The following is a 13,264-nucleotide window of genomic DNA, read 5'->3' as shown; positions in this document are numbered from 1 at the left end:
TAGTTGAAGGTTATAAAAGGATTTTTTTTTTTTTGATCTGAAGATCCTTTGCAGTATTTATAATAGTAGGAGGCAGCAAAATGGAGAAAACACTAAATACTGTAAATGAGGCCCCGTTGTCTCTGTAGTTTCTTTGTCTTATTGTTGAGTTGGGTCACTTGGCTCTTCTTCATGTTTTATTGCTGAACTAAATCTGGATATTTCCATAATGCAAGAAGGAAAATGTAGTTTATTTGAGCAGTTGTGGTAGGATCCGTGTGGTGAATGTTTTATGCTCTCTTTACTAGTCCCACATGTCCTAGGATAACTGCTGTAGCACACCCTGGTCAGGACATATTGTCTCCATGGCTCACGATCATGGGAATTCACATCGTTGTGTCCCCTTTAGAACATGTGGTGTCTGAAATCTAATGGGAAGTTGCGAAAAAGTGTAAAAATGGGATTTATAGCATCATGTGTTATAAAAGAAGCTTAAGAAAACGTGTTTCCTCACTTGCGTTTTTACCATGTTTTATCCTGTTAACACGAAATTTCAAATCACTCTTGTATACACTCTTATTTGCTGTTGCCCCTTCTTGAGTAATTTAAAAGGCTCTGAAGATCGTGTTGTTTTATCTGAGTAGATTATTCCCCTTTTTTGAGCCGTGCCTGGGTCTATTGGGAACTTTTAATTAGGGACTGAGGCCTTAGTGTTTATTATATTTTATTACATTTTTATAGTATTTTATTATATAATGTTTCACACAAAACTCTCATTTTCATATTTGAGAGAGGAAAAGAGCAAAAAAAGGAATTACATGGCATCTTTTTTCTTGGAATTTTTCTTGCTTCAAGATAAGTGAGACAATTATCCTGACTTACTGATGACACTTGTTGTATTTGTCAGTTGAGGAAGCTGTATTCTTTTGCCTAATTGTATCTGTGGAACGGTTAAATGTGGCCTTTTGAAATCTGATTTTATCAAAGAAGTGCGTCTCTGCATATTGTCATGAACACGTTTCCAGTGAGTCCAATATTCACAGTTACTGGCCTTAGTCTTTATTGACTGTATCATTCTTTTAGTCTTTTGATGTAGTTGTAAATACAAAGAACTGCTTTTATTAGACTATATTGCTATTTACTGGAATTTTAAGGTAAAAATTAGAAAACCAACTCAAATGTTGACATGAAACCAGTATTTTTTAATGTAAAAATGTGTATTTTTCTATAAATGGTCATTAAAAGGTACATTTATTTGAAAAATACCATGAACATTTATATTACACAGATGTACTTGAATAGAATATTATCATTGAAGGTTAATTTATTAAAGGCTTATTATGCTTGGCATTGGTCCAAAGTATTTTGTATGAAAACTGCTTTATATGAACTATCTCACTTAAATCTCACAATAGTCCTCTGAAGAGGTTTGTTCTCAATCCCACTGGGTGCAGAGGAAAGGGAGGCATACAGAAGTGAGCTGTCCAAATGTTGGGAATCTGGGCAGTGGTTCTCCAGAACTTTCACTGCAATTCTTTACTACTTCCCTAAATTCTTTCTCTAAAAAGAGATGTAGAACATCTATGAGTCAATGTACCTTACTGGGCACATGGTGTTACTTAAAACCTTTTTTCTCCTTCCTTCCCATTGAGTCTCTAGAAGGAATGCTAGGTGCTGTGGGAGCTGATAAGTAAGCCACATTACTATGTTACTATGATGTTACTGTGTTGCAGTGCAACCTAAGGAGGAGATACATTAACAGAGTTCTGGGAACCTGGAAGATCTTTCTGTGATCTCATTTTTGTATTTATTTTCCTTCTGCAGAATCTTGTTGTGGACAGGGACAGCTGATTCTGCTTTGTTAAGTATGTGCACAATAGAGATAATTTTCATGGCTCAAAGGGAAGAACTAAAAGGCTAGTAGGCTTTGCATTTTCAAATTCTGGATATTCTTCATACGATGATGGAACATTGATGAGCTTTGGCCATCAGTTCCTGGAAATAACTGGCCATGGCCAAACCAATGTCTGGTATAATTAACTGTAATACATACTTTGGAGATAAGCCAGTTACATGGGCCAGAATTGTTATTAACTCACATTGACTTATCAGTGTGCACATATATATTTCTACAAATTCAGTGTGTTCTGTTATTTCTCTCAAAACACTGGCATTTTCTTGTAAGAGCCTTGCGTGTGTTTTTCTCCAACATTAGAGTCTTAAGGTTTAGTATAATAAATTATTATGCCAACAGATATAAAATGATCTGTCCTTTGGGATATTCAGCATGAGATATTGGTTAGCTTTGCCATTATTTCCTCTTCACAACTAGCTCAACAAATATAATGTCTTTATGCAGTCTGTAGCTAATCAAATGTTACAATAACAGCAAATACATTTAGAGCTCTTTGATTTCTAATTTGGCCCAAGACATGTCAGTTTAAGCATAAAGATGATGGCCAGATGGATTAATTGAAAGATAAGCAAGGACAGTATTCAAAACAAACAAATTAATTAAGATGAAAAACTTACTGGAATAAAGGAGGTATACAGAATTGTTATCCAAAAGTAATTCATATAGTATATATTGGATTATTCAGCTAAAATAGAAACCCTAGTTTATGGAATTTTAGGACTGGAAAGGACGTTTGTGGTAGGCTGAATAATGGCCTTGAAGTGTCCACCTACAATTCCTAGACCTGTGGACATGTTAGTTCACATGGCAAAGGGGGCTTTGTAGATTTGAGGGGAGGATTTGGAGGTGGGGAGACTATCTTGGATTATTTGGGCAGGACCATGTCATCACTAGGGTTCTCAGAGAGGAAGGAGTCAGAGAGAGTCCTAGAAGAAGCCATAAGAGAGAGTCAGAAGAAGAGATACGGCAGTGGAGGCAGAAGTTGGAGGGATGCAGGTCAAGGAATGGGGGCCGCCTCTGGAAGCAAGAGAAGGCAAGGAATGGATTTTCCCATAGAGCCTCTAGAAGGCATGCAGCTGTGCCAACACCTTGATTTCAGTGCAGGGAAACTAATTTTCTGCTTCCTTCCGGAACTGTAAGATAATCGATAGTGTCATTTTAAGTTACTAAATATGTGTCATTCATTACAGCAGCCATAGGACACTAATACAGACCTTAAATATCACATAGTACGTGCCTTAAAGTCTTCCTCAAGTCTTACAAATTGGGTTTTGTGAAGAGGTTTGGACCTGGGGGAGGGAGGAAACACTGATTGGTAAGATTGGGAGATTAGGAGAAATTTTCGGTGTTCAAGAATTGTTATTTGCATTTCAAAAGAGCACAAATGAGTAATTCGTGGCAATTATAGTACCATTTACTTGAAGTAGAATGGTTCTTTATTCCTGGAAATCCTGAATTTCATCATTGTTTCTTATTAGTGGTTAAGACAGTTGCTTTTTTAAAAAAAATTTTTAATAAGATTATTTATTTATTTATTGATAGACAGAGATCACAAGTAGGCAGAGAGGCAGGCAGAGAGAGAGGGGGAAGCAGGCTCCCTGCTGAGCAGAGACCCCCGATGTGGGGCTTGATCCCAGGACCCTAGGATCATGATCTGAGCGGAAGGCAGAGGCTTTAACCCATTGAGCCACCCAGGTGCCCCAAGACAGTTGCTTTTAATCCTCCCCAGTCCTCTCAAAGGGAGGATTGTTGCTGCATCTGTCTTGTTGATTACGTGTCCGTAACCCAGCCACCCGATCTCTCTCCCCTCTCTCCTCTCCTCTCCCCCCTTCCCCTCCAGCAGCCCTCAGTTTGTTTCCTGAGATTAAGAATCCCTTATGGTTTGTCTCCCTCCCCGGTACCCTCTTGTTTACTTTTTCCCCTCTCTTCCCCCAACCCCCCCCCCATGCTGCCTCTCAAATTCCTTATATCAGAGAGATGATATGATAATTGTCTTTCTCTGATTGACTTATTTCGCTTAACAGCCTTTAGTTCCAGCCATGTCATCACAAATGGCAAGATTTCATTTCTTTTGATGGCTGCATAGTATTCCATTGTATATATATACCACATTTTCTTCATCCTTTCATCTGTTGATGGACATCTAGGTTCTTTCCATAGTTTGTCCATTGCGGACATTACTGCTGTAAACACTCGGATGCATGTGCCCCTTTGGATCACTACCTTTGTATCTTTAGGGTAAATACCCAGTAGTGTGATTGCTGGGTTGTAGGGAAGCTCTATTTTCAACTTTTTGAGGCAACTCCATACTGTTTTCCACAGTGGCTGCACCAGCTTGTATTCCCACCAACAGTGCAGGAGGGTTCCCTTTTCTTTGCATCCTCACCAGCATCTGTTGTTCCCTGACTTGTTAATTTTAGCCATTCTGACTGGTGTGAGGTGGTATCTCACCGTGGTTTTGATTTGTATTTCCCTGATGCCGAGTATGTTGAGCACACGGAAAAATTTTTAAAATTCTAGTTCTTTCCTGTGCATTTGAAGACCATTTTCTTTTCTTCTGTTTTATGCAAATGAGGATGATTTGGTCAACTTCTGTTTTATTTGGTGTGCTTGAAAATCACGTTTTGCCCAAAAGCACATACCCTCCCCAATGTGCTTTTGGGTAAATTGGAAGGGGACGTGAACCACGAGAGACTATGGACTCTGAAAAACAATCTGAGGGGTTTGAAGTGGCGGGGGGGGGGGGTGGGAGGTTGGGGTACCAGGTGGTGGGTATTATAGAGGGCATGGCTTGCATGGAGCACTGGGTGTGGTGAAAAAATAATGAATACTGTTTTTCTGAAAATAAATAAATTGGGGAAAAAAAAAAGAAAATCACGTTTTGCGTTTTTTTTTTTTGAGCCAGTTGATCTTTTTTCACTTAGAGGTTATTTTCTAGGTCATTAGATTGTTTTGTGTTTCTCTTGAACTTTAGCCAAGTACCCTCTGATCCTTTTCAACCTTAACTCCCAGAACTAAATCTGTTGTTTACTTTTTTCATTGGGTCTAGTCAGTGATGAAAGTGAGCATACCTTTTCACGAATGTAGAGAACCACCCTGCTGTTGTTCACCAAATCAAACACCTTTGAAACTTCCATTCATCATATCTTGTCTTTTTCTAAATTCATGGAGTCAACAGGCTTAGGAATATATTGTAGTTATTTCAGTATAATGCACTTTCTCTCTAGGTCTGTTTTTTTTATATTCATGCTTTAAGTACTGTATTATTTTTTCTTTCTTTCTTACTTTTTTTTTTTAAGTAGGCTCCATACCCAACATGGGGCTCGAACTCACTTCCCTGAGATCAAGAGTTGGATGCTCTTCTTACTGAGCCAGCCTAGTGCCCCTAAAATACTATATTAATTATTAAAGTATTAAAATGCTATTTATGTTCATATTTGAAGTTTAGTAATAATAAGCCCCATTTATCGAGATAAGCTGGGGTGCCTGAATAATTTTTAAAAAAATGTTTTATGCTATTGCCACTGTAAAAAATACTAAAATTTTAAAGTAGGTACCCCAACCAAAGAGTCGATCTGACATTGCGGAAATGCTTGCTCTGAGACACAAAAGAGCCACAGTACTGAATCCAGTCTGCATTACCACACGAAGAGTGGGAACATAAATTGTCAGTAGTTCATCTTATTTCTTTTGTTTTCAGGAGTGATTAAAAACTCTGGTTTGGTATTGATTATGACATTAGGAGAGCAATTTGCTGTTTAAAAAGAAAGCAATCTTGTCTTTAGAGAATATTTTAAAACTGTATTCAAGTGTCAGACTATTACACTCTCCCAAAATGAAAGGAGAATTTGTGGCTGAAGAACTTAAAACCTTATGAGGTGGTGAGTTTGGGTGATCATGGTCTGCTGTGAACTAATTAATGACTGCCCTGAATTTTATTTTCACTAGAATAAAAGTACAGCTAGCCCCCTGAGGGGAAGGATGATGAAGTAGTTTAAAGAGGTGAAATAGTTCATTCTTTCCAGGTAATTTCTAACTCCCACCCTGGGTAATTTTTCAGAATCGACCTGCGCAGCATTCCGCAGGTGCTGGTGAATATTTTACATTGTGCTGGATACTTTGTATACTGCAACGTATTTTTCTCCTGTGTCAATTTTTCATGCAGAGATTTAATGTATTTTGTTTTATAGCTCTTAGCATTGTTGAAACTTTCTGGGCTCACAGTTATTCCCAAAGAACACTGTGAATTGGATTGTTGGAACTCCTTCAGGCAGAAAGAAATAGGTGTTTTCTCAAGCCTGTTCATGCAGCGTTTTCTCTAGCCCTTGGCAGAATGTGGGCTTGTAGTAACCGCGGGTTACTGCTCGGCGGGAAAACGGTGACAGAGAGGCCTTAAGTAACCTGCCTGACATCAACGTAACTAGTAAACCGGGGCTGTTAACCAAGCAAAATCACCTCTCAAATTGCCTGACCACACTACTATATGGTATAGTAGCTACAAGTTCAGACTCTCGAGGCAGAAAGACCTAGGTCTGAATCCCAGCTTAACTACGTACTGAAAAGGTTGTACAAACTGCATAGCACCTCACAAAGGGCCAGCATTAGCCATCCTGTCAAAAGAGACCTACGTTCTTGCTTCTTTTTGGTGGAGAGAGGAATGCAGCTCCACAGGCTTGTTTAACCGAGGACGGGGCTTGAATCACTTGCTGGACATTCTAATTCTTGGTGGAGATTTTTAAAAGACAATTAGGGATAGAATGAAATAACACATGAGAAACCCTTTGTCAATTGTGTTACAAGAGAAGAGAGTGAAGTGGTAACTTACTTTAAATGAAGTTAATTTTTTTCCACCGTAAAAAGTATATGTTTTCCTCCTTTTGGCACCTGTGACCCTGGGAAGATCCCAGCTAGGTCATTGATCTCATTGTCCTCCTAGCCCTGAAGCCCCTCAGTGACATGGTTTGACTCCCTCCCCGCAAACGTATACATTCTCACAGAAAGTTAGGAAACTATATTTTAAAAAGAGGAGTCGTACAATGACTATCTCTTGTATAACTGCTTAGAGGTAACTGCTTTGTTTCCTTTTAGCTCGGGATTTCTGTTTCTGTTTGTTTTGTTTTGTTTTTAACATAAGTTGTTAATCTAGGAACATTTAGTCATCCCAGAAGGAAGATGATTTAAAAGTGAACTTGACAAAAGAACAGCTGTCACTTGATGTCCTTTTTTCCTCTCCCAAATACAAGACCCTCATGTAGGCTCTTCTTTATCACTTTTAAAGATGTAGAAAATCATTTATCAGCTATTGGGGCAATCTAAAAGGCCATTTTAAAAATCTTCTCAAGTCTACTTTTGGGGAGGAGTCAATTCCTTGGTGGCTTTAATCTGTTCCTCGCAGGACTTGTGTTCAAAGTGGGGAGGCCTGACTTGGCTGCAGTTCCCATGAAAAATAAAAGGGCATCTTAAATGACCATAACTTCTGTATGAGCCAGCAGTGTGTTATGGCGGCTGTAAACGCCTAGGCCGTCTTGGGCACTGTCAGCGGAAGAGCTCAGAATGTGATTTTCTTGCTGCTCCTCGTGCATCTAGATCACGATATCCAGCATTTTGTATTCACTTTGGGGGCCCAAGGTTTGAGCTGGATATTGACAGTGTAGAGACAGGTGACTAGGACAGCAGTGGGCCCTGTCGGCATGAATAGAACTGAGGGTGTTTTGTTTAGTAGGCATTCTAGGATTGCTCAACGGAGTCCTCATGAAAGAGGGAGCAGAGGCTATAGATGGCCAAACTACAGACCTTGGAAAGCAACGCGTTGGGGTTCTCTTTGGCTGAAAATGAGTGTGTGTGTGTGTGTGTGTGTGTGTGAGAGAGAGAGAGACAGAGACAGAGAGAGAGAGACAGAGAGAGACAGAGAGAGATGTAATTATTGGGATTGTCTAGTAATGGAATTGACCTCTGGAGGGAGTGAGTTTCTGGTTACTCGAGGTTGGATGGATCCCTGCCAAGAACTACAATCAAATCATTTCTTCACTGCATTTCTTCACTCTCACTCCATCACCCACTCACTCCCTCCTGATTGAAGCCTTCCTGTGTGTCAGGCGTGGTGCCCCGTGCTGAGGATGCAGAGATCAATACTGTGGGCAAGAGGCTGCTTTCAGTGACCCCAAATTATGGTCGTGGTTAGAAGAAATTTCTTGATGCTTCGACTTCTTTTGCCTTAATAAAAGTGTGGGGCTCTGATTTGTGTCTCACTCTTTCTTTGAAACGCTCCAGTGTGTTGCTATCACATTTCTCCTGGGATGCGGAGTCCTGCTTCCTACCACGCTCGGAAAGATGGGAGGCCTTTAACTCCTGTAATGGCAATCTTTTATTTCTCGAGCTTTGAACATAGAGGTTAAAGTTGAATGTGGAGTCAGTTTTTGATGGAATCGTGGTGATTTTTCATGGCAAGTTTTTAATTCCAGGCTGACTTACATAAGTTTTTAGAGATGCAAGATTTATCAGAAAGAATCCTAAAAGAACATAATGCTTCTTAAATGTAAGGTGATATTATTTATTCATGTTGTTGGGAATTTGTTGTACTTGAAACATACGAAGAGTCAGGTTCTAAGGTCACATTCATTTCTCGAGAGGAGCTCTCATTTGTGTATACTGAGAGATTAAACCTCCAACTTCAATATTTGTAGATTGATCATATATCTGGACCGGTTCTAGCCCCTCTTGTAGAGATCAGATAGTACCAGGAAGAGTGAAGGTGCCAAGAACAAAGTGTGCAGATCTGGGGGAGATGTGGGGGTTTCTGTACATTTTGGCCCCTCATGTAAAGCCAACTGTTCATTTGTTTCATGTCTAGGTTTGGAATTCACCCAGTCGCAGGCCGGATGCCTGGTCAGCTGAATGTGCTGCTGGCTGAGGCCGGGGTGCCATATGATATTGTGCTGGAAATGGACGAGATCAACCATGATTTCCCAGGTAAGTAGTGGGGGTGATGGAGAAGCTTGTTCTTAGTCCGAATAAAGTGATACCAGTCTTAGGACCTAAATTGTGGGATTACTGAAGACCTACTAGTCAGATGAAGAGTAACCTGCTCCTAGGAGATGTACAGTTGAAATGAAATAAATAAATGAAATAAATGAAAGACAGTACGGAATGAGGTCCAAGAGGCTCGTGAGTGGTAAGGGTACTTTTGGGCCTAGGAGGAGATGGGAAGGTGGTGAAAATCTCGGGGTGGGGCGGGGGCAGTGGAAGTCATTGCAGAGGGACTCTAAAGAGACCTGGCTTTCGGATCCAGGTTCTGACTCTCGCTTTTGGAAATGGATACTCAGCCTCAGGTTCCTCACATATAAAATTGCTTCTGTTGATAATTTCATGTCCAGTTCTTTTCAGCATCTGAGATTTTACTGGTTTCCAATCGTACCAACCCACGATCAAGAAAGTAGTTTTTGGTTTTCTTTTCAAGTGCCAGGACTTTGCTAGATAAGGTGCCGTACTTCATGACTGTTGTTGGGTAGATGTTGAATGTTAATGACGTTTGGCTCAAGATCATGTTTGTTAAAGTTAAACCAGTTCCCTCTGGCAAGTATCCACTGTAAACTTAAAAAATAGTGTTTATTAGAGAAAAATAATGAAGTTGTGTGTATATCTACATTCACATGGCATTTTTGGCAAAGTTCTAAGGTAATTTATATTATAGAGGGAATTTGGGACATTTTATGCCCCCTTTCAGATTTCACTGTTGCTAAATTATGTGTGAAACCTGCCAGTTCCAGAAATTATGGACGCAGCTTTAATACAGTACAGACCCTTAGACCATTTTCTTTGAGACATCAAATAGCATCTTATGTGGTCATTTTAAAAGATGAAAATGGGATGCAAATCTTACAAAATAATGTAACTGGCAAGGTCATTGTGAGATAATAAAAACTGTCAAGTCAGATTGGGTAGATCCACTGTGGGGGAGGGGAAGCATAGCAATGCAAGGTTTGGTCAGGATGCTCAGGCTGAGCTGTAGGATCTACTGTTTTAGCTGTGTGACATTGGCTAGGTTACTGAGGCTCTCTGAGGAAGCTCTTTGTACACTGTCTGGCACAAGTGTGAGTCCTATAAATATTAGCTTCTGTTATTGTTGTTTTAAAGTCCAGATCACTCTGATTTGCTTGAGAAAAAAGAAAATGACCCATGTGCATTTTTTATTTCTCTTTTTTTTTTTCTTTATTATGTAGACACTGATTTGGTCCTTGTGATTGGAGCCAATGACACTGTGAATTCAGCCGCTCAAGAAGACCCCAACTCTATTATTGCAGGCATGCCGGTCCTTGAGGTCTGGAAGTCAAAGCAGGTAAGGCTTCAGACTTGCGTTTCATTGTAATCATCAGATGTCTCCTAGAACACGCACACAGAGCTGTCCTGGTTCATGTTGGTGAGGAGTGCCGATGCCTTTTGGGAGCCCCAGGAGCTGGAGTGGGTGTAGGGCCCCGCTGTCCCTATCCAGCTTCTGTCTGTTCGGTGGTCACCAGAGAACCCAAGTAAATGTGCTGGTCAGCATTCGAACTAGATGATGTTATGTGGGTGGATTAACAAAATCTGTAACCACAGCTGAAAAAAGAGCTGTGAGCTTTTGGAATGAGTTTGGCTGACTTCCACAGAGCGTCCAGGGAAGCAGATGGCTTCCCTCTGGGACAGTGAGTCAGTATCATTGCCTTCATATACGAAGACGAGCACATTTTTTCATTTAGTTTTTTTGAAAGGGCCTTTGTTGTTGTTATGGAGTGTCCAGAAGAAAGGTGATTTAGAAATCCAAACTGTGACATGCCATAAGGAGGCAAGGCCTGCTCGCGCAGCTTACCTCCATGGAAGCTAACTGCTGGGCTCTGGAGAACTCACAGGCTTGTCCACCTCTGCCGCCCTGGCGGAGGGCTGGTCTCCTTACCACTCTCAGGTCAGATCTGCATTTAACCGTTGTAATGATGGGAGGTACATTTCCCTTTCATTTTGTTTCTTTTTATCGTAAATATGTGAGCTTGAAATTTGTGGTGGCTGAGATATGCACTTGTTCACGTGTAGATGGAAAATGATTGCACTGGTCCTCAGTATTTGAGAGTTTGCAGAATGTGTTATTGGACTAAGGCTGTGTGAAGTGGGAGTAAGTTTATATTGCTTTCATTTTTGGATAGATTACATGTCCCAGACTACCGCAGAAGGGCTTTCCATTTCTTTAAGAACTGACTTGATCTTTAACTGAATAGCACCCTCCATAACTCATGTAATTGTAATTGAGTCTAATTGAGTATTAGACAGACTGACTTCTTCCATTTTGTTTTGTAGGAGCATAATATTAGTCATTCGCTCTGTCTTGTGACGGGCTAGATTGCTCTTCGGGCTTTCGTCGTGGAACTTGAAAGTGATGGAATAAGAACCATCCCATTTTCCCACTCAGCTACATTTATCTTAGGATCTGTAGCAGAAGTTTATGTGCCAAGTTTGTTCTCTGAAGCCCAGTCAGAGAATGATACTTATTTTTCTGACTAGAAGATGTTACACAGTCTGTATGGAGAAAAGCAATAAGAAGAAACTATGTTGTTAATACGATTTTTCTCTCATGGATAGGAGTACGGGCACATTTTAAAAATCAGAGTTAATACAATGTAAACATGCATTAAGAAAACATTCCCTGTGTGTCACAGAAGTCTGTGCACTCAGGACTTGGTTGTGGTACGCACTTCATTCAGAGCTAGGGCAGGGCGGTGCTGGCCCTGTCACGTGTCAAGTCCCCGTCGTGTCTGTTACATACACTCACTCTCTCCCTTTGTCTTGGCTCCTTAGGTCATCGTTATGAAGAGGTCCTTGGGTGTTGGCTATGCTGCAGTGGACAATCCCATCTTCTACAAACCTAACACGGCCATGCTTCTAGGCGATGCCAAGAAGACATGTGACGCACTGCAGGCAAAAGTGAGAGAATCCTACCAGAAGTAAATTTTAAAGACCAAGCTGTTGTCTGACAAAGCCACCTCTACCGTTGTGGGAACAGACAAATCACTATATACAGCTGATACACATCTGTAGCAAAGCTCTTGGAAGAAAAAGAAGACAAGAAAGCGAAACACGTGGGGAGATTTCTCAGGAGCAGTGATTCCTTGATTTAAAAAAAAAAAAAAAAAGATTCGCCATGTCTTCTGTGCATATTTTTTGTGTCATGAATTCCAGAAGTATTTTCTGAAAAAAAGAACAGCCTTATTTTAGTTGTAATCCATTTGGATTTTTTAAAAATTCTTCCTTAATAGTCAGCAGTGTTTTAAGAAATTAAATCTTTAGGATCTTAGTACTTACATTATATACGTGGATCTGAAAAATCTGACCCTGTAAACATTACCGCTACCTTCATTTATGTTATTTACAACAAATGCTACTTATTTGAAACTTCTGTCAACTCCTGAGCTATCCTCTTACCATTTAACCATAATCTGAATTAATGTTATCAAGTTGGCTTCAACTTTTTGAACTGTATTTCCAATTCTAGGCTTCAGGGATGTATTTTCTGACTTCTATTTTAATATATTAAAGGACTAGATAATCTTTCAGAGATGCTGGAAACAAATAATTTGCTTTGTGTATTTCATCAGGACATCAATGAAACATGTAATTTGAAATTAGTATTTTTAAAACTCCATTTTCCAATCCAAGATCTTTTTTTAATTTCAATCAATTTATAATGTGTATTACTGTATTAAGTGCACTTGAATGGAATTCAAGTATTTGACTAATAAAATGAGTTCATCATGTTTGCATAGAGATGTAGCAATTGTCTCTGGTAACAAAGGGCTAAAGCGAATAGTTCTGCCTGTTAGTAACATCTGGGGAAGGCTTGCTACTATGAAAGAGATGAAGTTAATCAGTCTCTTAACTGTTGGCAAGAATTCTTTTTTTTTTCTTTTCCAAATCAGAGTGTGTTTTGAGGTCTTATGTAATTGATGACATCTGAGAAAAATGGGGGCACCTTTTCTGCACTACCTCTTTGTTTATCTGAGCACGAGTAAAGATCATGTCTTTCTGCAGCAAAAGTGTAGATTTTCTTTGTGACTTTGGTACTGTGCCAAAATGTCTAGGTGAATGTGTGAGGAGTACTTGGGATATCTGCCTCTCTACATAATTAATTTGGTACTATGTTTCTCAAAAACAATTATAAACACATAAAAGCTATTTCTAAACCAGAAAAAGAAATAGCTGGTGTGAAATTTTTTACTGTCATGCTCATATTTACTCAGTTTACAACTCATGGTATCTGCTGGTTTGGTAAGCAGCTTCCATTTTGTTGTGCCTGAGATCAAGATCTGTGTGTGTGTGTACATATGTTTTAAAGCAGGAAAGACTCCTTTT

At 39.7% G+C, this 13,264-nt stretch overlaps 1 protein-coding gene across 3 annotated transcripts in view; it reads left to right on the top strand.

Annotated features, from left to right (window-relative positions):
- Positions 1–12,948, top strand: part of NNT (nicotinamide nucleotide transhydrogenase) — a 93,064-nt gene extending 80,116 nt beyond the window's left edge. For all 3 annotated transcript variants that reach the window (XM_044232215.1, XM_044232233.1, XM_044232222.1), the window contains exons 20-22: positions 8,745–8,863; positions 10,114–10,229; positions 11,714–12,948. In XM_044232215.1, the coding sequence (XP_044088150.1) occupies positions 8,745–8,863; positions 10,114–10,229; positions 11,714–11,863 (385 nt within the window). In that variant the 3' untranslated portion in view covers positions 11,864–12,948. The remainder of the gene's footprint in view (positions 1–8,744; positions 8,864–10,113; positions 10,230–11,713) is intronic.
- The last annotated feature ends 316 nt before the right edge of the window (positions 12,949–13,264 follow it).

The sequence above is a fragment of the Neovison vison genome, chromosome 1, assembly GCF_020171115.1.
Source record: "Neovison vison isolate M4711 chromosome 1, ASM_NN_V1, whole genome shotgun sequence".
Classification (NCBI taxonomy): Eukaryota; Metazoa; Chordata; class Mammalia; order Carnivora; family Mustelidae; genus Neogale; species Neogale vison.
This window is presented reverse-complemented; position numbering and strand designations above follow the sequence as displayed.